The 24,826-nt window shown below is 37.1% G+C and overlaps 1 protein-coding gene across 4 annotated transcripts in view; it reads right to left on the minus strand.

Annotated features, from left to right (window-relative positions):
- LOC127938499 (kelch-like protein 29) overlaps positions 1 to 24,826 on the minus strand; it is a 215,684-nt gene that overhangs the window by 83,645 nt on the left and 107,213 nt on the right. For 3 of the 4 annotated variants that reach the window (XM_052535155.1, XM_052535154.1, XM_052535157.1), the window contains 2 exons: positions 11,220 to 11,367; positions 6,234 to 6,752 (listed from right to left, as the gene is read on the minus strand). In XM_052535155.1, coding sequence (XP_052391115.1) covers positions 6,234 to 6,752; positions 11,220 to 11,367 — 667 coding nt within the window. Of the gene's footprint in view, positions 1 to 6,233; positions 6,753 to 11,219; positions 11,368 to 16,845; positions 17,185 to 24,826 lie in introns of those variants that run through there. The other variant, XM_052535156.1, reaches the window with a different exon arrangement.

Raw genomic sequence — 24,826 nt, forward strand, 5'->3', positions numbered from 1 at the left:
AAAAAAAAAAAATTAATTTACAGCATTTTCCGGACTATAAGTCACACTTTTTTTCATAGTTTGCCTGTTTCTGTGACTTCTAGTCAGGTGCAACTTATTTATCAAAAATTTATTTGACATGAACCAAGAGAAATGAATCAAGACAAAACATTACCGTCTACAGCCGCGAGAGGGCGCTCTATGCTGCTCAAGGCTCCTGTAGTCTACCGCTGAGCAGCATAGAGCGGTAATGTTTTCTCTTGGTTCGTCTCTTGGAAAATGCGACTTATAGTCCAGTGCGACTTATATATGTTTTTTTCCCTCGTCATGACATATTTTTGGACTGATGCGACTTATACTCAGGTGCGACTTATAGACCGAAAAATACGGTATAAGTTCTAGACTTTTTTTTTTTTTTGGCCAAATATGCATTATTCTGATAACTGCAATCTTTAATATCTAAAAGTATAATGATAAAGATATAGAAATAAACCAAGTAAAGATTTTATTTCCAAAACCTGACTGTTGCGCTCTAAAACTGAAGAAAACAGCTGTGAGTGAGTTCTCGTGAGCATCGGATGAGGTGGATTTTGTGAGAACATTACAATACTCTGAATCATTCTGCCACATGCGATTTTCTGATATCTAAGATTTGTGTCGTCCATCACGCGCTTATCCCTGCAGAGTTAGGGCATCGTTCCTCAAGTCCCTGCTCATTAACATAGATGCTTGTTCATTTATAATGTGAGGAGAAACACACTCAGGCCGTGAGCCGTAGCTTCAGTTCTCCACGTGTGGCTCTCGTAGCAGGGCGTATAACGCATGGCCCGAGGCCGATCTGTCTTAATGAGACAAGGTTTCCTGCAAAGAGTCTGTGTTTGCCTCCATGTCAACGGCCCAGTAGCTTGTCTCAACTCATTCCCGGAGACGGGACTCATGGGGAGTCGGAACTGCGCTGGATAACACGACTGTCATTTCCAAGCAAACAGATCAAAGTCACTGTGCTAGTGTCACTTGGATGTGGAAAATGGCATTGCTGGAACTACAGGATGAGCTTTCCAACTGTGAATTCAGACCAACACACTACAAACACTCTAACCAACTTGATCAGGGAGGTCAGCATTAATAAAATAAAACACCTTATGTTTTAAAAATGTACAATATATTTACTAAAAAATATAATATAAAACAATATATTTATGAATGATTTAATGAATATGTGTATGTGAATTTATTATGCATTGGGGTCTTATTCCATTATTTCATTACCGTATTTTCCTACTATAAGTCGCACCTGAGTATAAGTCGCATCAGTCCGAAAATACGTCATGATGAGGAAAAAAACATATATAAGTCGCACTGGACTATAAGTCACATTTACTGTATTTAGAACCAAGCACCAAGAGAAAACATTACCGTCTACAACTGCGAGAGGGCGCTCTATGTTTTCAGTGTAGAAAACAGCCCTCTCGCGGCTGTAGACGGTAATGTTTTCTCTTGCTTCATTTGTCTAGGTTCATTTCTCTTGGTTCATGTCAAATAAATTTTGATAAATAAGTTGCACCTGACTATAAGTAGCAGGACCAGCCAAACAAAAAAAAGTGCGACTTATAGTCCGGAAAATATGGTATATCTAATCTCGCATTAGATACAATGAAGGGAGACGTGAAAAATGGACATTGCGTTGTTTTCATATGTATTACTTTATCACAGAATATTGTTTTCGGCAGCACTTGTTTAGTTTAAAAATAGACATGCTTTCCATTGATATCTCTCTCATGTCTCTTCGTCTCTTCGAGTATTCACTGAGTTACAGGTGATTTTAATGAAGATCAGCGCAGAAAAAGCCGCACACTTACGAACATTTCACTCTTGCCGCGGTGACTGACTGCACGCACACACACACACACACACACATACACAGCACATACGCTGAATATCACAAGCACTTTGAGAAAAGTCGGCCACATATTTCTGTGAAGGGAAATGACAAGCAGCAGCTTCTAATTTGTTGTTAACATTGAAGTATATGGAGATAAAACAACGCAAGTATCGATAACAGTATCGTTTGTCCTGAAGCTTATCGGTACTCCGGTATCGACCCAATTACGTAGCGGTCCAAAAAAAAACACCGGTTCTCAGTACCCATCTCTACTAACTAGTCATTCAGACAACACACTAGCTAGTCAAATCTGAATACACACATCCCAAACACACACATACACAATTTCACGATGCAGTGTGGTGATAAATTGCCATTTCAAATCCAACGAGTGAGTCAAATCTGTTTGTGTTTGTATGTGCCTGTGATACAGCATAATCCTTTTACTTCTGAATTCTGTCACCGGCAAAAATCCGTCCCTAAAATACCCTCTGCTGCACACTGAATTTTACAGAGATTCCCTTCTCAAGTGATTGAGAAAACCACAGCCAACATGTTGGCACCAAGGAACCAGCTCTCCTTGATCAGATGAGATATTCAGGTCGGTTTTGGTGCCAATCAGGGCCAACGTCTTGCAAGTCTAAAAATATGGGCTCAGTCTTCAGTCTGTCTTGTTCCGCTGTGAAATATAGTGTTTTTAGGCAGCTGCTCATTGAGAAACAACACATTTCTGAAGCATGACTTCCCTTCTGAGTGTGACAGAGAAGCGCCACTGGCGTCTTCCCCGAAAACAGCTGCCGGCCTTAAACACCGCATGTCAAAGACTTTACTCCCTCATTGCAATCTCAAATCTGTATTTTTATGCTGATAAGACACTAGGAACAATATAAATCAGCTCAATGGTTCTGAAACAACCTTGAATTCCCCGACTTCTTGAAGTTTCATTTCATCACTTTTGAAAAAGAATATGTTAATGATTCCAACCAATGAGTGCACTGCAATGACAGAAATTCTGAGTTTTCAATCATAAATGAAGCAGATACAGATTTACGGTCAGATATGTGTAATGACCTTTCAGATGAAATGAGAAATACTGTATGACCTAGAGAAAATCAGCTCTTATGAAAAAGGAATATAGAAGGTAGAATTGCATACTGCATTTTACTCTAATGAGTCCTTCTCTGCCAGACTTTATTTTTGTGCTGTAGATTAAATGGATGTGAACTAATGATAAAATGTAGCATCGCTCATTTGTCAATGGATATAACAGCACTGATTCTCCTTTAATATAACCGAGCACTTTCTGAGTATAAGCTTATATTCTATTAAATCCAAAGCTTTCACACAAAAAAAAGCTTTGCACAAATGTTAATCTAAATCAATAATGGAAAAACACTAAGCAGTACATTTCGCAAAATATACAAAATCTTTCAAAAACAGATTTCTGGTGACATAATTCATAACAAACAAAGAAACAAATGAATAAATACTATGAATGACAATAATTCATATGTTTTATAAATAGAAATGTACATTTTTAATAAAATAATAATAATAATAATAATAATAATAATAATAATAATATATCTCTGGTGCCTTTTTTTCTTTGGATTGGGTTGACTTGTCTGAACAACCACAGTATGTTTTTTTTATGTGATGTGTAGAAGTGGGTTTTTCTGACATAAATAAATGAATAAACAAGTCAAAACAAATAAATATATTTAATAAAAATTGGTGACTATCTGCATAAAATAATAATAATAATAATAATAAAATCAGAATTATTGTCTGTCTAAAAGCAATAAGTACAGATTATTTTACAGAAAGTTTAGAAAACAAAGCAATATATGAGTTCTGTTGATGGATATCTAGTTTACATCTAAATATCTTTCAAAGATTTCCTTCCACTATCCAGATTTTCTAGAGATTTTCCGGTGTACTAGTGCACCGTCTCACTCAGAAAAAAAAATCTCTAAAACTAGCCAATCAAACAGCTGATTTTCTTCTAGCTATTGCCATTTTGAGTGTAATATGGACAAAGATGGTCTGTTAACGGACCGAAGCTGAGACAATTTCCCAACTGGACAACAGCCAAACAATCCCAAATGAGCCCAAATTGGTCAAATGAAGCCGTATGAAACATCAGGAGGCACAGACTGTCCAAAGTTTTTATAAAGCATTCCACGCTCAGCATTATTTGACAGGAACATGTTCCATCTCTAAAAACATCCATGAGCACAAAGAAGGACCCTCCGGACCCATGTTATCACAGACCGGAGCCACCCTCATGCGGCTGCTGCTGCTAACCTTGCCCACTGCACTTAAGCACAACACAGCTGTATTAAGAGAGAAAGCCTTGCTGGTGTGTGCTGACCCATGAAGGATCTGCGCTTCTTTAAAGGGATTTAGCAGCAGGAAACAGAACTAAAACCACCAGGGAATCCAAGTTCTCTGTCAACCAGATCTTCGATCTAAATTGCCCTGTTGTGCTAATTTGGTCAACAAGGTGAAACGTGTTAGTGAATAAATCAGCCAACCATCAAAGTCAAGAGAACCCAGCTGTTTTTAGCTAATTAAGAAAGTGAAGGGAATTCATTGAGCTGGAAAAAGATAACCACCAAAGCCATACACTGCCATTCAATGTTTTTTTTTTTTTTTTGGACTGTGATTGATACTGCAGCAAATGAATGAGAAAATAGTTTTTGTCATTTTTTATCTCTCTAATGCACACATCAAAAATTATTATTCTAGAACAAATCTGTTTCCTTTCATTTAACATGCAGTTGCTGATGTTTCTACTCAATTTTATGCATTTTCAAATTGGTAAGTATTTAAATTCAAAGCGATCTGAAAAGTGGAGTTCATTGAGCTTGCAAGCAATTTGATTTACTTAAAAATGTAATGTTACTGAGATCTTTTTTTTTTTTTTTGAGATGATCTGCTTCTTCATTTACTGAACTATAGGAAGTAATATGTATAAACAAACACATAAATAAAATATTTAGACGAGGACCTGAAATACCAATGCAATATTGCAACAAATATATATTTGTATCAGAAGACTACAGAAAACCCCTGCTAACAAAAAGAGCTTAAATCTGTCTTAGGTGGTTTGCTGGTCTTAGCTGGACTCCATACTTGTTTGGCTGGTCTTACCTGATGGTTTTTAGCAGTTTTGTCCGGTTTTATTAGGTTGGTCAGGCTGGAAAACCGGCAAGACCAACTTAAACCAGCTTAGACCAACACAGTGCCCCTATTATGGATTTTTTTTAAAATTACCTTTCATGCAGTGTGTAACATAGTTCTAATTGAATGAAAACAACAAAGTTTTAAATCTGAAAGTGTACCATGTATACAGTTATTGTCTCAAAAAAGAAATTGTTGACTCTGAATCATTTAAAAATGCCATTTTTAAAACGAATCCCAATCTGTTTCATGTTGATGTCAACAGGAAACATTAGCATATTGCCCGCCCACTTGTTGCATGCGCAGAGTTGTTGAGCAAATAAGGTAAACAAATAAATGCATATTATAAGAAAATGAAAGTGTTTTTTGACCTTGCATGCATGTCAACCTGTTGTTGGGGACTCCCAAAACCAACATTTGAACCTTTCATTATCCATAATAGTGGCACTTTAAGTTGTTGTTGTTTATCAGCAGGGAAGACTATAAAAATAAACATTTGCATGCACTGATATGAATAAGCCTTCATTTACAGAGAAATAAACCATTTGGATTGCAGTATTATGTAAGCAGAGCCTAGTTTTCACGACAGGAGAGCCAAATCTGCTTCAGTGCCACTGATTTAACTGTGCTTTAAGCAGTTACATTTCAAAAATGCATGCAAGTCTAATGTAATTGTCTCTTTTGCATCTTATGAGACAACTGCTAGTTGCATCGATGTGGAAAGTAAACTGCACTCGTTTTATAGAGCTCATAAAAAAAACAAAAAAAACAAATGATCTTAGAAAGCCAATCTAAATCTAGATTAAAAGCTTCATTAAATGTGAAAATTGCTCAGGGAATATGCAACATCTGTTTCTGGACTGACAGAGTCTCGACCAAGGTTATCTTGTACAAACAATGATTTACAGCCTTGAAAACCACCAAGAATTCACAGCAGGAGACTCTATCAGGAACTGGGATAAAAGTTTGCAAGAGGTAGGTCTGCTTATGTGACAGTTGTTTCAGGACTGAATCCACGACCTTGGAGATGCTTTTACACCGCTGGTTATTACGCAGGAGATTTTAACAATGTCTCGTCAGCACTTTTGTGGTCAATTTTCTTGCCGGCATCAAACGCAAATCCCTGAAAAAGATATATTGGGCATGTTCATTAGTCGCAAACGCACAAGCCACGAGAAGCGCTTACCTTTCGGATGACTCGGGTCTGTGAACTCGTACTTCCCCATTCCGACTGTACGGAGCATTTGAAGCCTATTCGGACTTTCCTGATTGGCTGAGGCCAGCTGAGTGGTTGCCTGCCCGTTCGTTAGCGGCAGCGCAGCAGAAGGCAAAGCGGGTGGCTGTATGAGCGCATGTGTCATGTGACCGTTTCCCACCATGCTCTGAGGGGCAGGGTGAACTACCTGTCCGGCCGTCGTTAGGGGTGAAGGGGTGATTGGAGGTTGGCTGGTGGCATAGGGTGACTGGTTCTGTAGGTTTAGGACCAGGCTGCCTGGCGGTTGGGAAGAGAGGGGAGGAAGTTGGAAGTGGGCAGACATGAGTGGATGGTGTGGTGGGATGGCCGCCTGGATGGCCGGGGTTACACCGATGATTGGAGACTGGACGGACACTCCTTGGCTGTAGGCGGGCGGCTGAGGCATCCCATATGAATGTGCCAGTAGGCTGGGCTGACTGGCTGCCACCACTGGAGGCACCCATGGGGGCCCTGAGGAGCACGAAAAACCAAGTCAAGGACAACCAACATCACATTTTTTTTTTTTTCCTCACAACAATATTTAGCAGCACACCTGCACTGATAATAACAAAACATTTTCTTGAGCAGCAAATCAGCACAATAAAATATTTCCGACAGATCATCAGACACTGAAGACTGGGGTAAAGATGCTGAAAATTCAGCTTTGCATCAAAGGAATGGATTACATTTGAAAATATATTGCAATTCAAAACAGTAATTTTAAATTGTAACATTCCACAATATTACTGTTTCTTCTGTATTTGTGATCAAATAAATGCAGCCTCGGTGAGCATAAATACCAACCCCTAACTTTTGAAGAGTAGTCTATTAATAAAACAAATGTGGTCAATTTTGATATATTTTTGACTTTAACCCATTAGTCACCACCAACCATGTTTTTAAGTAATCAGCAGGTAAAGTCACAGCAGTTAACTATTTGCTATTGCTATTCAGAGGTACAGTAGAAGCTATTAGCAGACACTGACATTTAAACCGCATCTGACTGTAGAAAAGAAATGAGTCATAATATTTTTTCTCCATTTGTCAAGAAGAGAGCAGAGTTAAAGTACAGATGGTCTCATAATGTGATATCAATTCTTCAGAGGCACATGTAGGTCTAATTCTTCTCAGATTTTCTCATTTTCCAGCTGTGACCTGGTAGTGCTTGAGTCAACCCAGAACAAGGGTTTGGTTCTTGATGTGGGATTTACTCATAACAACTGCATTTTCCACTGTGACAAGGGCATCCAATGGAAAATATTTATTTCTTTATGCATTATTCATCTTTTGAGGGTCACATCAGAGTCATTCAGCAATGAAGTAATGCACCAAGGTTAAAACACATACACAAGAAGCAAAAACATGCTCTTACTGTTTATATTCATCTCTTCACTATCACTATAATTGCAAAGGCAGACAGAGTTATGATAGCAGATCCTATGGGTGCTTACACACCAGTGAAAACCTCCTCTGACAGAGGATTTGATTTACAGTGGATATAGAAAAGAATCAACCCCCTTTATATCTGTGATTCAGTTTTATATATATATATATATAAAATATAAAATATATCTTGGTGTTATATCTTTCACTTGGATGTTGCACTGAGTAAAAAACAGCTGGATAAAACAAAAACCATATCCGTCTTTATTTCAGGCTGCAAAGCAACAAAATGTGATTATTTGAAGGGGTGATTATTTTCTATACCCACATGAAGGTGTAAACGATGCATGTTGCATCTGTGTTTCCTATCATCGTTTGGTACAAACTTCAGAACTGCTTTTTCCTTGCAGAAGATCTGCAAGTGTGCAACAGAGGAATTTTAAAGGATTTTATAAGGTCTTTGTGAGTTATAAGTGGGTAAAAATACCACATGTATACATAAAACAAGCAAATTCAGTCCAGCACAAAGCATTGTTCTGGATGTTTGGTAAGTTCAGAAGAAAATATACGTCACAAAAGCTGTTCAGGTTGTGGCTGTATCCTTATGCCTATGTTTGGTATCTTTAGGTTGGGTGTTAAAGAAAGAATCCACTTTTTTAAAAATAGACTCATTTTCCAACTCCCCTAGAGTAAAACAGTTGAGTTTTACTGTTTTCGGATCCATTCAGCTGATCTACATTTCTGGCGGTAACTCATTAAGCTTAGCTAAGGCTAAGCCTAGAAAAATCGCAACTTTACATTTTCCTTCGGTCTTTGTACACGATGTAGCAACATAACACTCAAGTTTTAAATAGGAACAATATCGAAACTCTATGGTAATTTTTGAGTCAGATGTTAACGGTATAATCAGATTCAATGATCTATGCTAAGCTAAGCTAAAAGAGATCGGCTGAAAGGATTTGAAAATGGTAAAACTCAACTGTTTAACTCTGGGGAGTTGGAAAATGAGCCCATTTTCAGAAAAAGTGGAGTGCTCCTTTAAAGATTTGATTCTGAACCCTAAGTGAACTTCATCCTTGTGGCGTTCCAAAACTAATTTTCTTCTGCAAAATAGAAGATATTTTGAAGAACGTTGGGGCCCAAACAAACATGGACCCCATTGGCATTCATTGTATGGTCAAAAACCACTGACAAATTCTTCAAAATATCTCTTTTGTGTTCTACAGAGAGCATCTATGGCTTTGGAATGACTTAATGATGAGTAAATAATAACACAATTTAGATTTTTAACTATACTTTTCAGTCTCAGATTGATTCTTTTTAAGCATGAGGTCACAGGATGGAAACTAGATTGCTACGGTTTACCGTACAGTTTACTCACAATGCAACATGGCAGATTTATCTCATGAATATGTGCTCTTGTGGCCCAATGCCCTTCCTCCTGTGCTGCAAAAATAGCTCCTCAACAATGATGGTCCATAACACAAAATACACCAGGCGGGGAAAAGATTAAAAAACATTAATCATTACACTGGCCTTCACCGCACTTTAGTCTGAAGAGACAGAAATATACTAGCGGGAATAGATTCACCGCAGCCTGAATGATGTGCGTGCATAATTCAGAACAAACTAAAGGATAGCTGCACTCAATTTCAACTGCCACGGACACGCTAACAAAAGAAAGTCCAATATTTCCTAGTCTATTAGACACAAAAGTGCTATTAACCAAAAATGTAATTCCCAGAGCATTTGAGCGTTTTCTGCAGATTTGTGCACCGCAATCAAGTCTTTTGATGAAAAATCTATCATTAGATTATTAAAGAAATAAATAAATAAGAATGAAACTCAATTATAGCCCTTGCTTCAGTGCTGAAAAGCTAATGAAATTAGCAGTATGGATCCTAGCGCTGATTGCTCATATAATTACAATGTGCAGGGGATAAAATAGTTGTTTCATAAGAGTCCTTAGTCCTTTCCGAAAAGTCTAGATCTCTTTTTTTCTCAAGTTAAATCAGCCACTAATTATTGCAAGGTTTTTTTTTTTTGATTAATTTAAATTAAAGTGCAAATCAGCATCATGCGAGAGTCAATTGTTTGTGAAAGTTTGGGAAAAAGTTTTTCCGAAATGACTTCCTCACTGCACACTGCTAACCGTCATGATTAATTAATGCCCGCAGAGTCGTTATGTTGCTTTTTTGTCTCTGAGCTAATGGGACGCAGATCTGGGCTTCAGATATGTCATATTACACCGAGTGCTGTCGAATGAGGGGAAGTTGAGTGACATCTCACTTTGTGTTTCTGAGGAAGGTGCTGGAAGCGTGTCTCTGTAGAGCGAAACACAATGCTAACGCTCCCTCCCTCTGTGAGACTTCGGTTCCTGCTTAAACGCATCAGCGGGGGGCCCCTGTGGAGGCCCCAGGGGGCTTGAGAGAAGCCCGTACAAAACACAACTGTCCTCCTCAACAGCGATGTCCAATTGCGCACGTATAATCACTCAGGAGAGGCTAGTCAGGCCAGCAGTCTGTCTTTATTAACAGACAGGAAGCGTCAGTGTAAAGTGCATTACTGTAGTCGACCCCTCATTATGCCTCATAAAGGCATAATATGCCTTTTTTGTGTTTGATGCTACACCATGATGAATTCCAAAACTCAATACGAATGAGCCCATGTAAGCTCATTTGAGCAGGGAAACGTCATAACTAGGTGCACGTCACTATGGCCATTTCATGAATCTGAGACCTGTTTAATCCTGGATTGGTCAAGAGCACATTCCTTTCCATTTAAAGACACATCTCTTCCACAATCTGCAACCAAAAACTAAGACATGATTATGATGTGATTTACTGATTAGTCGCTTGGGATAATAAGTGTATAAAATATACAATATAAATATAAATACAGAGTTGTCCACATTGAAGTTTTTTATTTTTAAAATTATTTATTTATCTGAAATAATAATAATAAAAATAATTATTATTATTATTGTTGTTGATGTTTTTTTGACAGTTGTACAAAAGTTTCCACAAAAATGTTATTGAAAGTAGTTTTATGCATGTTGTATTATTTATTGTATTGAATATCTTCAATAATAATGATAATTATAAAGACTTTTTTAATCTTCACTATATATATATATATATATATATATATATATATATATATATATATATATATATATATATATATATATATAAATAATTTTTTTATTTTATTTTTTAGGTATGTTTCACAATATTGTTATTGTAAAAATAAAAAAAAATAAAAAGTTCTCAATTGTCTTTTTTAATGTAAGTATTATTATGAGGGAAAATATCTTATTTCTATTTATTTCATTTTATAGTGTGATGTTGACCGTTAACTGGTTGAGTAAAATCAAATCTATTTGTTTTAAAACACTGTTTATGATTTAATTCATTCATATAGCTGCAGCCTGCATCCAAATTGACTTTCAAAAGAGGAATACAACATTGTAAGCTCATCCAAAGGAAACCTACTGTTTCCTGTCTGTTGTCCTCATCTGTATGAAGGAACAGATGAAGACGGAGGTTGATGTACCTGTGGTGTCGCTCTCTCTGTGCTGCTTGGTGGGAGGCTCGTCGGTCTCCCACGGGGTGGACTGGTTGATGGGGGTCTGGCCCCATCTCACTCCAGGAGCCAACAGGAGACTCGGAGTCTGCGTCTCACCGGGAGAAAGACCCGCCGCCTGCAAAGACACAATACATATGATTGAGATCAGACTGTAGCACACAAAACAGCTCATATGAACAGCTTCTATCAGTGGGAATTTTCACCCAATCACAAAAAACAAAAGAATGGACACGTGAAGCCACCTTAAAACACAACAACACAAAAAGAAAATGCTAAATAAATTAGAAAAAGCAGAGCAATTTACTGCAGCTTCCAAAATGGGTTCATAAACCCTGGATTTAATGGCTCATTTTACGATGTTACAAATTAAATTTTACTTTATACCAATTCCAGATTCGGATTACTTTCTATTTAAAATAAAAAAGTAATATTCTACCCTATAATATAAATTTCAATAACAGTAATTAAAATATGTAAATGACACTTATGTGTGTTTATGTCAGGTTTCCTGCTTTCACGCTTGGTTTTTGCGATTTCCTCTGCGTTTTCTGCACGGCTGAAATTATGAGGCTCTAATTACACATTGTGAGGGAGTCCGGCTCTTATAATCAGTATTTCTCAAGTTCTAAGAAGTACTCATGTTATATACTAGGATTGGATTCATTATTTAGCAGAAGAGTGTCGTGGAGACAGTTACTAAATGCCTTCATTAAAGTTCCTTCATATACAGTGTACCATAAAATGAGATTTAAACCCAGCCCAAAAAGATTAGAAAGATTCAATGGCTTCATCAAACAGCGTAATTGCAGAATGTTTTTATATTTGAATCAACTTCAGGAGGTCTAATTAAATGTTTTACAAGTCATTTTTGCAACCCTGTTAAAAACATTTGGGACAGTTTAAAAATGTCATTTTCCAAAGTCAATTCATAAGCTATAACTAAATCAATATATGAAATCGATGCACGTTTAATTATTTTTCAAACAATTCACAATTAATCTTAAATAGCCAATTCATAAAATAAATAAAATAAAATTGATGCACAATTTACTCCAAATTAAGCTGTCATTTTCTAGCTATTCACATTTTACCTTACATAGTTAATTAATAAAATACAAAATATAAAACACAACTGAAATAAAATAAAATAATGATAAAACAAATAAATAAATAAAAAAAATTACATTGTTGTTTTCAAGCAATTACACAAGCATATTCACCCTAAATGCTTGGATAACAATATTAATAATCAAACTTTAGTGCACAATGAAAAACAAGGAATTTGTGTTTTTAATAAAGCACCGAGGCACTGAAGTGTACTGTATTCACAGAAAGCGCCAGCTAAATAAGACTGAACGAAGCTGCTCAAAAAAAGCCTGTAAAATAAACAAGAAAAAAAGGGAACGACATTCAGACTCAGATTAATAAGAGCAGAGGAAGTTGCTTCACTTGCTTTTCTTTGCTCAACTTTTATTGAGTTGAGATTCGGAGTCAAACAGCGGTGTGATCCAGACAGATGAGTGAAGCGGGTTTCAGAGAGACGAGTTAACCCTGCATCGCAACCTCACCCTGCTCCCAAAACCCCTGAGTTAATGGAAAAGACCTCGTCATCAAGCCTCTGCTCCGGCCTGCGAGTTTTCCTCTGTTCCATTATCCTCCCTGACCTGCGCTTTACTTCATCAATTTACCCATCATGCATCTCGGTCACCTCGGCCCAAAGCCAATTTGTTGTGGGGTTACGCTGCACGTTGACATCATCAACAAACGAAACATCTCATCATGACTGGTGTGTGTGCAGATGCAAAGGAGCGACCTCCAGACGGTAAGTGTCCACAAACCGAGGGAGGGTATGCTTTCAGCTTAACAGCTGCTGTAAAAACTTTTGGAGTTTGATCATTACATTTCAAAACCACACAAATTCTTGAGTTCTGGAACAAAATAAGCCACAGAACTGGAAAAACAAAGTTTTTTATATATGAAGGAATCAGGGTTATTATAGCTAACCAAAACTGAAACTACAATTGAAACCATTTAAAAAAAAAAGTTTCTATTACTTCAAAGAAAATAATATAGTCGCCAAGGCATCTTTTCTAGTTTTAATGTAGTTTTACTTGATGTATTAAAATAACTAAAAATAATAAGTAACAAAATCTACATGATGTATTTAAGCAAATAAAAACTACAAAAAAAAAGGCAAATGACACACAACGGAATTATTAAAAATTAAAATACATTTTGGTTTGTATGATGTCGATATCATGGTTGATATAAACAAATATATAATACATACATTATTACTTTCATAAATCAATCAATCAATCAATACAAAGGACATAATTAACCAGTTACAACCGTTTAAATTAATAAAATTATATTTTACATTTTTAAATAATTAATTATTTTAAAAATCTAAAAATAGCTGGTATTTAATTAGACCTCCCGAGGTTAACTCAAATATAAAAAAGTTTAGGCATTTAGCAATGTCTCCTCTGGTTTTCTTGCTCCTATGCTAAAAACAAACAAACAAATAAAATCTGCACCTAATTTGCCACATTGAATTTAATCAAATAAAACAAATAAATAATTAAAACTATATTATTATAATTTTTAAATAATAAAATAAAAACGCTGGAAAGCAAGATAACACCATATGGCATAGCTCTGGTATCTTTAAACGACAAATTTGGCAGAAGCATGTAGAGACGCACTAACGCTAAGCAATAACCCAAAACTCTCCAAAAACTCCCAGTGGAGAGATCCAGGAAGATAAAAAAGAACCTATTAAACTTTCTGTCCCTCCAGACTTTTGAAGCCCACCTACCTCAACTTTGTCCTAGTTCACAAAACCACAAAAAAAAAAAAAAAACCTGAAGACATAAAAAGGCCGGAGACTAAACAATGCTGTTGCTGTCCAGCATGTCTTGAGACAGGATTGATTTATGCCTTAAATTGACCGATAGTTACCTTGTTTCATGATCGCAACACGCTGCTCGAAACGTAGCCTAATATTACACAATATTGCATATCAAATTTTCCCACAGTCCTGGTGAGAAACACATAAAATGCATGTTTCTGACTTTTTACGGCATCTGCTGACATCAGTGACGACAGACACTGTAAAACGTGGTAAGACTTGAGCATAGCCAAGCATTCACTATTTTCTCGCTGTTTTAATTCATCTCTGGTTCTACCAGGCCCTGCGTCCCTGGCGGTCCATTATCGCTGTGTGGCAGATGGCTTCCCTGACTCAACAGAAAACAGCCTGGGATAGTGTGTGTGTGTGTGTGCACGCACATGTGTCCTGTGCAAAACCAAGCAACCAAAAATAAATGAATAAATAAATAAATGTGCTCATGCTCTTCAGCACAAAGAAGTTGAACGTTTGGAGTCGGCTGTGGCCTGGGATCTTTCTGCAGTGAGCATCCAGTTACAGGGAGGACTGTCTTGCTATTCCACGGGGAGTGAAGGACACAGTGAGCACACGACACGCTCATGATGCAAGACAAACAACACAGACCCAGCTCACTAAACAGTTCAATGCATGCTATTCCACGGCAAAAACCTCTCAGTCACTATTCACTATTCACCTACCAATAGAGATTAGAATGCTTGAATATTAATAATAAACACATACTGTAGGTACGTAGAAATGAATGCATGAATTATTGAGTTAATTAATTCATTAAGATAATAATAAATAAATACATTTATTACTTAATAATAATTTTAATTTAATGAATTAAAAATATAATTAGCAGTTTTTAGTGAATAAATAATTCTGAATAAACACAGTACCATAGGAATAAATTAATGAATTGACAGATTGACAGATAAATAAATTACTTGTGATTTAATAAATTACAAATATATTTAGTAGTTTTAAGTGAATAAATAACTCCCCAGTCCCCACCAAATCTTAATTAATCTTATTTATTTATAAGGGTTGTTCTGTAAAAATAAAATAAAACTAAATTAAATTAAATAATAAAATAAAAATATATTTGAACCCTCCAATTCATTGCTATAGGAAGTTCTGTAAAGCTCGTCTGAGTTTGCAACAGAAACCACAGGGAAAGGACTTTAGTGACGGGTCAATTCATTCTCAGTGAAGTCATATGCAAGCAAAGATGCTCTCAGATAAAAATGAACGCTATACAAATCATTTTTCATCAGGCTAATGGTGTAACATCACTCAAGAGTTTCCTCCATTAAACATATTCACTGCTGCGCATTACAAAGACCACAACTTCTACAATGTAATCTCTTAAATGTCATTTTTAATACATGAGTAGGTCGCCCGACTGTATGGCACTTATAACAGGTCAATCGCTCTACCATTTGAATAATGTAATCACTATGATTTTCCTCATTCAGTGCACAAATGAGGTTCGGGGGTCCGAAACGATTCCAACAGGACGTTATCTGAGAGCGCTGCAGCCAAGCATGGAGCTGAGGTAAATATCACCATGGTTACCCGCTTCCTGTACAGCACGGCAGTGAACGAGCTCTCTCTCTAGCAGGCCAGCGTGCATACAGTAATCCTGCACCCTTCAGACCGCTCTACATACAGTACGCTTAGCTGAAAGACACATGCATTCATTTGTCAAACAAAACCAGAAAATACTAGAAAAGCAATGGTGTAGTTCACAGTATAATTGAGGAAATTCACCACTGCAAGCTGATCATGTTTTCACATCACAACAAAGAGCTTCTATTTGAGTTCGAAGGAATAAAGGAACGAAACAATGTACACTATTTCATCTCAAACCCAGTATCTTATTCACTAACAACCAGTGGAGGATCAGAAATCTTGGATAATAATAAATATAAAAGGTATAAAGAAACAAACAGCAATGTATATATGTATATATATAGACACACACACACACACACACACACACACACACACACGTATGTATATATTAGAAATATAAGTAAATACTGAAATATTCTTCAAATGATATCTTTCAGTCAGGTTTTAGTAACAATTCTTTAAAAAAAGATTATTCGTAAACTATGCACACACACACACACAAACACACACACAGAGTAAGGAAAATAAAGGTTATTCTTTGAAAAAGTTTAATCTATTTAAATAAATGTGCCAATGCTCTTACAGTGAATGTTACTGAAACATTGCACTAATGTTACCGCAATCACTCTCAAAATAGTCCCCCCCCCCCCTTTTAAACAGCTATTATAAGTATTTGCATCATTTATGATTTGCAGTCATTCTAATATATAATTTTAATCACATTATTTAATATAAATAGATATGGGTAACAGCTTTGCTATATATTACAGCCAACATAATCATTTCCGATCTACTTTCTACTATGTCCAGTTCGTTGCTATGGGATGTTGTTGAAAGCTTGTTTGAGTGGTAAAACTCAGAGTCAAATAATATTTAAAAAATTAAAATAAATAATAATAATAAAAAAAACGTTTTAGTTTGAGCATGCGTGGTGCATAGTTTCCAGCATAATTGACGAAACTGGCCATTGCAAGCCTATCGTGTTCTCACATCACAACAAAGAGCTTCTTTTAGTGTTCAAAGGAATAATGAAAGCAATTCAATATCCTCTTCACAAACCCCCTGATTCTGTACGTCCTGCAAAGCTCTCGTGTTACGGCGAGGCTCTCCACGCATGCCAGCCGACATGAAGAATACGAGCGTTGATTTGGCCGAACACAGGCTCTTTTTTTCAGATAAACAGAGGGGCTGTGGAGATCCTTCCACTCCACCGTCCTGTCCACCGCACCAAAGCACACCACACATCAACGGCAGGAGGACGGCAGACAATGGCCCTTTGTCCAGCGGGGGGCCTGAGGGCTTCTTTACGCCTCTATTGTTCTACTGCCTTGGGTAACCTAAGGACTCTTGATCAAACGAAAGCCAGGATGAATAGCAACGTCGAGCACTTGAAGAACCCTTAAGTTTATCCGCAAGCAGAGCTACTGTTTGTTTTAAAGGGCAGTGAGCACAATGAGCTACCTGACAGCATCTACCCTACAATCATTCTCTAACAGAGCCAGACATTAATCAGCATAGTCACGTTCACTTGTCAAGCTTATTCTGACAAAATCTTATTCTATCCAATCTTCATATAAAGCACATGAACTGTATTTTTTCATATTTATTGTTGGGTAAAAGTACGGTCACATTCAGGAAATTTAGATGAAATTTTGTTGGGGAAACGGTCCGTTTTCCATTCTCAGTAGTGTAGTGATGTATAAAGCACTGCTCACACAGAAGTTGGTCAGCATGGAAAATTCATGTGACCAACTTTAATGAGAACAAAATATGCATGGGAATTCCTACTGATAGAAATAGAAATAACCCACAAAATGTCAAAGAAACTGTACAGCTAACCACAAACATGTTCATTACTTGAAATAAAACAATTAACCAAAATAAAATTGATAATTCCCTGAGCTAGTTGGCTAGGCAATACTTCTTAATTTAATTTATTTAAACTTAAACTGAAACAAAAAAAGAAGAAAAAAGTGACATAAAATTATAATTGTTTACAATTTCTGTTATAAATATTTTTTTAATTATAATTTATTTGTAAATTATACAACTTATATAGACATTTAAAAATGAATAAAAAACAAACAACAATAAAATTATATTTTTTGTTTACTAAAATTATAATGAAAAATTAATATATATATTTTTTTTTATTTATATATATATATATATATATATATATATATATATATTAGTGGTGAGCCGTTATCGGCGTTAACGTGAGACTCTTATCGGGCGATAAAAAAAATATCGTCGTTAATCTATTCTCAAAGTTGGGTTGGGAGCTGGATCTATACTAAGCAAGCTATGATGACTTTCACCTTGATATTTTAGCACGGATGTATACCTAGCCGAATTGCACTGTAGGGGGCGAGAACCATAGACGAAGGCGAGAACGAGTCTTCGAACCTGTGTGTATGCCTAGAGGGATTTTTTTTTAAGAAGCTTCCCAATGGAAACCTTGACAAGACTCAGACGCCTGTTTCACACATAACGTTACTCCGTCTGCAGTGCGTATGCAGTCCGTGTGCGTTTCGTATGTGGTGCTTAAAGGGGGGGTGAAATGCTATTTCATGCATACTGAGTTTTTTTACACTGTTTAAGAGTTGGATTCCCATGCTAAACATGGACAAAGTTTCAAAAATTAAGTTGTACGTTTTAAGGAGTATTTCTGTTCCAAAAATACTCCTTCCGGTTTGTCACAAATTTCTGAAAGTTTTTTCGAGTATGGCTCTGTGTGACGTTAGATGGAGCAGAAATTCCTTATATGGGTCCTAAGGGCACGTCTGCCGGAAGAGTGCGCGCTCCCGTAGAGCAGAGCAGAGAGAGGCTGTGCACAGACAATCACTCATCACAGCGAGAGCGTCGCGAAATGTCACAAAAGGAGTGTGTTTTTGGTTGCCAGGGCAAAACAACCCTGCACAGATTACCAAAGAAAAAACAGCTTTAAGGGACCATTGGATGGAGTTTATTTTTACAGAGCATCAACGGAGTTGCGCAAGTGTTTGTGTTTGTTCCTTGCATTTCGAAGATGCTTGTTTTACAAACAAGGCCCAGTTTGACGACGGATTTGCGTATCGTTTATTTCTTAAAGATGATGCAATCCCAACGAAAAAGGGTCACGATCGTGTGTTGGAACCGCAGGCGGTGAGTAAAACTGCTTCAAATATCTCTGCCTCCTTGTTAGTGCGTCCGCCTCCCCTGCCAGAGACCCGGGTTCGAGCCCCGCTTGGAGCGAGTCGTTGCTGCTGCTGCTCTCGTTCAGTTTCAGCCTCGGGATCTGATTCTGGATCATAAATATACGCTGAATCTGACTGTTAGCCATGGTTTTTTTTGGAAGATGTTTTTTTCCTCAAGGTAATGTCACAGCTTCCAAACGCTCTTAATGCAAAAGCCTACTGGCGCTCGTGATTCTTTAGCTCCGCCCACACGTCACGCCTCCAGCCGGTCGTGTTTTTCCTGGAAAATCGGTACAGACTATCTTTCTCTTATGAATATAATAAAACTAAACTTTTGGAGTTATGAAGGATGCAGTACTACTCTATAGGTACTCAAGATTAACAGGATATTGAGTGAAAATGAGCATTTCACCGAAAGAATCAGTTCAGTTCAGATGCTCTGTGTGTCAGTCTGCTTCACGCTGAATCATGCATGCGCAGTATCATCAGCTCCTCAGTTCTTGAATCAGACGCGTCCGACAGAAACGGTTCTTGGTTGTACTGTACTGGTGATCCGAAAACCGATGCAACCGGTTCTTGACTCGAGAACGAGAAACGCTCCGGCAGTGGGCGTGTACTTTCGTTATCTGGCTCAGCTGCACAAATTTTCCCCGGCCTTTATTTAAGACCAGCCTTTATTTGTCCGTGTTGACCACGCCCCGGCCACTATAAGAGGCCCGGCGTTTATTTGACTACGGTATAGGAATTACGATATATACACACAAACATACACACATGCTGTGTATATAAAATACTAAATATAAATATGTATGTATTGTATAATATATAAATATATATATATATATATATATATATAAAAAAATAAAGTTCTTACATAGAGAGATCTGTCATTTGGCATTTTACAGGCTCAAAAAACACGGCTATGAACCAAAGCTGGCAGCATTCAGGTCATGTACGTCTAGGGCTGCCTGGTACCTGCCATGGAGACGAATGGGAATGCTAATGGATCGCTCTCTCCAGGTATATAACAACTCTTGGCCAGGACGCCATCTAAACATGTTATGCATACAGCGTGTTAATATCTGTTGATCTCCTGCAGTCCGTCTCTCTCCCATATATGACTCCTCATTCATAGCAGACCATGAAAGGAGTGATTATTCCTGGGAAACAGAGAGAGCTGGTTGAGAGGTGGGCCGGTCCACAGAGAGGTGGACGAGAGACTCAGTTGGGACCCGCAGGATCAGGCATGCAGGAAACATCTGCTCCTGCTGGCATGAACATGCTGTTTTAGAACATGTTATATGACTGACATGTAGGAATGCAGAGAGAGAGAGTGTGTGTGTGTGTGTGTGTGTGTACCAGAGCCGAGAAGAGAAGGAGAGGGAGGTAGAGAGAGAAAAAAACACTTGAGTGAATTAAAGTGTGATTTAGACAGAAAGAGGGTGCCAGGTCAGCAGCAGGGCAGTAATAAAATGTTAATCACTCTCATTCTTACCAGTATAAGTTAGTTGACATTAGAACATTAAAAAGCTGCTCTACACTCCGTTACCAGCACTGCTGCATCAGCTCCCATCACAACCAAATACAAAAGCCTTCCTGCACATTTACAACATCCAAAAAATGTATCGGCTAATAATCAGTATTGGCCAATAAAAGCAATTATCTGCACTAGCTGATTGTTTAAAAACAGCTGATGGTCAGAGCTGATTATATACAGTAATAGAACATGGACGAAAAGTTGATAACACAGGATCTTCTCAATAAGCATTTCAACAAAAGAAAAACATTAAAAAAAGAAGCTTGTGAATATGTCGCTTAACGTTGCATTTACCGCAGAAACCTTATCCAGTGTTCACAGTTAATTAGTTAGCTATAAAAAACACCAGATGGAGCTTATTTGCTGTTAATTATATATGACTATTTGAATATCATGAAGACAACTCATGAGTTACATATGCAATGGAGTTATATATAAATAAAATGAGTTTGATTGTTGTCAAAAAATCTTTGAATATAATAGAATTACAGCATAAGTTGGGAGATATTTTTTTCTCCTTAAGAAAACTAAACTATTGGTATAGTTATCGGCAAATATAATTCAGAATAATCAATATCGGCTAACAAATTTAGTATCGGTGCTTCCCAAACCTTTTCATTTACTGTAAAATGTTACTGTGAGTGTATAAACTTACTACCACAATGCTTGGATGTGTTCTGTGTGGTTACCAGGGTGTTGCTAAGGTGTTTGAGTGGTTACGAGTACATTGCTATGTGGTTGTTACAATGTTTTTAATGTTTGCTAGGATGTTTTCATACATGCAACTTTTAAAAACAAATTGATAAAACTGATTTGGTCCTGTTTCAGTTCAAGTAGCGTCTTTGTGATGTTCTCACAGTCCAAGTCATTTCAAGCGAATGTCAGTTTCAATTCAATCAAAATCTAAAATTCAATAACACCACCTGTTCACTGTTTCTGTCTGCCACAAACAATACTCTCCACTAATTCCTGACTGCAGGGATCATGCAGAAATGGGGAATATGCTGCTGGCAAACCCGAACCGGAGGCCAAATGGGTTTTTCAATTTTATTTCATTTTCCTTTTCCAACATGTAGCGGCCAACGAGAATATGGTGGCACAGTCGGGGGCAGCGGAAAGAGAGAAAGAAAGTAGAAAGCTCTATCCATCATCAGGCGTCATCACATCATCTCCTTTGACATGCTATTTTCACTTGGCCTGAGACTGGCAGCTCTGATTCACAGAACATAACTACCATTTTGACACAAAGAGCTACAGAAAAGCATCTCATTGAATCCCCTTTTCATTGTTTTTCTCTTTTCTTAACCCACACCACAGTACACATGGTACACAAGTCAAAATGTCCGTGCAATTTGCTCTGGGCAAGACCTTTTAAAGTGCTGAATCACGTGAGCCGGTACCATTAATGTTGAGTGGAGTGCAAACTTCTAGGAAAAGAGCAAAGTAGAAAATGTGTGTGACACTGGAATTCAGATCTGTCAGAAGTAAGTTTCAACGTGTGTTGCCAAAGGTTCACTTGTCATCAGACTTAAAAGAATTCCCAGCATTCTTTGAGAACTGATGGAATACTGCTGGGTAAGAAGAAAAAAAAAATCACTGGAAGTCACTGCAGATGTTCCTGTATGAAAAGATGGATCACGTGAGATTCATTGTCCTCAATCTCTTATAATGAACAGTAAAAATCAAATTCATGCACATCATACAGACATAGATTTTTTTTTTCTGTCAATGTATAAACCTTTCAAGACTGAACTGCAGGTAAGCTCTGATGCTAAGTGAAGACACTGTATATGCTTCTGCATATCATTCTGCATATAATGATCTAATTATTCAACAAGGCTGCATAAAAAAAGAAGTAATATTGTTAATGTTACAAATTAGAATGAGTATAGTTTTCTAATTAAATAATTATTATGAAAAGTTTATATCAAAATATAAATTATAATTTGTGACACAAAGCTTGTTTTTCAGCATCATTCAGTCACATGATCCTTCAGAAATCATTCTAATATGCCAAAGAAACATTTCTGATTATTATCAATGTTGAAGCCAGTTGTGCTGCTTAATAATTCTTTTTGGCAAATCTTTGATAAACACAAAGTAAAAAATAATAATAATAAAAAAATAATAGACAACTTTTGCTACAATAAAAAGGTTAACTGCTGAATTTAAAGCACCCTTGCTGAATAAAAGTATTAGTACTAGCATGAAGTATTAATCTCTTTCCTCCAAAAAATGAAAATTTTATGTTTATCTCCTTACGCCGAGGGCATCCAAGATGTAGCTGATTTTGTTCAGCCAGTAGAACACAGATAAGGATTTTTAACTTTATTTATATTGTTTCTTTATCTCTGATTCACCGTAATGTCCGAACTGTCCTGAGTACGTTCTTCTCAACAACCAACGTGTGACTCGTCGTCTTCTTCTTCTTGCTTTACATCAGATCACACACTTATAATTGCATTCCCATCACCTCTCTCTCAAGTGGACCACTGACACTACTAACAGAGATTGTAGATAGAGTGTCAATGGTCCATTTGAGAGATAGGAGCTGGTAATACACTCATAAGTTTGCGATTTGCTGTAAAGCAAGAAGAAGACGTGTCATTTCACAAGTTTCTTGCACAGACTGATCGTTTGGTGTCTTTACACATCAGTGTGTTGTCATGAGCTGCAGTGTTTAGTTAGCTTGTTTTGTTTGTGTATGTTTTTTTGACTATCAAAGCTGTGATTCCCATTCACTTCCATTATAAGACTGACGGACTGCAACGTTTTGAGTAAAATATCTTTGTTTTTGTTCTACTGAAGAAACAAAGTCACCTACATCTTGGATGCCCTGGAGGTAAGCAGATAAACATCAAATTTTCATTCTTGGGTGAATTATCCCTTTAATCACCAAAAAATTACAATGCAAAAAATAAATAAACTAATTAATAACAATAATAATAATAATAATAATAATAAAATATACAAAAAAGGTGGAAGTTGTGGCCTAGTGGTTAGAGAGTTTGACTCCTAACCCTAGGGTTGTGGGTTCGAGTCTCGGGGCAGCAATACCACGACTAAGGTCCCCTTGAGCAAGGCACCGAACCCCCAACTGCTCCCCGGGTGCTGCAGCATAAATGGTTGCCCACTGCTCTGGGTGTGTGTTCACTGCTGTGTGTGTGTGCACTTTGGATGGGTTAAATGCAGAGCACCATACTTGGCTGTATGTCACATCGAGTTTTTTAGAACTATAGTTAAGTCCCTCAAAAAATACTGTAAGTACACAATGACCTTTTTTTTTAACCTTGCAACGAGAAAAAGATGAGAAAATCTGTGGGTAAAATACTTCTAGAACTGAAATCGGTGAATTTAAATGTTGCTCACTATTGCGCTCTATTAGCAGTTACTGCATCAGATCACTGCTCATATACATTAAGATGCATTATACTCAAGTCAACAGGGTCACTGTAGCCTCAAATCACCTGCTCTTATTGAAAATAAATGACTTCCAGTTGCTTTGTTGCTGTCGGTATGAATATTGGCATCTTAAACAAGAAGTTCATAAATGACTGATCTGAAGTGCACTACATGCTCACCAGCTCTGTTAATTTTCATGTCTTGCAACACAACAAAACGCATTAAGTTCAACTGCAGCAAAAATAGCACTTCATATGTGAAGTACACAAGAGTATATCTGTTAGAATAGCAAACTAATGCTTGCGGTTTATTTTAACCGTCTCTGGCATTAGCAAGCTGCTAAGCTCAGTACTCTAATAAGCGCAATTCATTTACATTTATCCAATATTGCATGTATTGCAAATTTATGCATATATATATATTTTTTTATCAAACTGAAGAGCAATCTTGAATGCAAATTCTACACTGTTCTCAATGCATTTTTGGATTGCCTAATACAATGCTGCCTTATATTTTGGTCAAAATGAGGGCTTTTACATGGCAGCATCATTTTGCCGTCAACTGTTTAAAAATGTCTTTGACTACTACAAATATTTCAGGGACAGCGAGACATTGTGAGCAATCAGAGCTTGAGTCACACATGATCGTAATGCACTCCTGACTCACAGAGCTGATTCAAATTTAATTAAGACTCATTCGGAGCCATTTAATCTCTACAATCGCACTGAAGTTTTATGACAGAAATGAAGCATTAAAAATCTTGCTGATAGCACACGTAACTATGGCTGTCCTTCACAAGAAAAAACAAGAGCAAGTGAAATGCCTTATGCTGGATCCAATAAATGCCACTGATGGCCACTCTTTTGGTCACAAAATATCTTCCACTTGTCAACAAAGAGACCACAGGGAGAAAGTAATAGTT

The sequence above is a fragment of the Carassius gibelio genome, chromosome A20 (genome assembly GCF_023724105.1).
Source record: "Carassius gibelio isolate Cgi1373 ecotype wild population from Czech Republic chromosome A20, carGib1.2-hapl.c, whole genome shotgun sequence".
NCBI lineage: Eukaryota > Metazoa > Chordata > Actinopteri > Cypriniformes > Cyprinidae > Carassius > Carassius gibelio.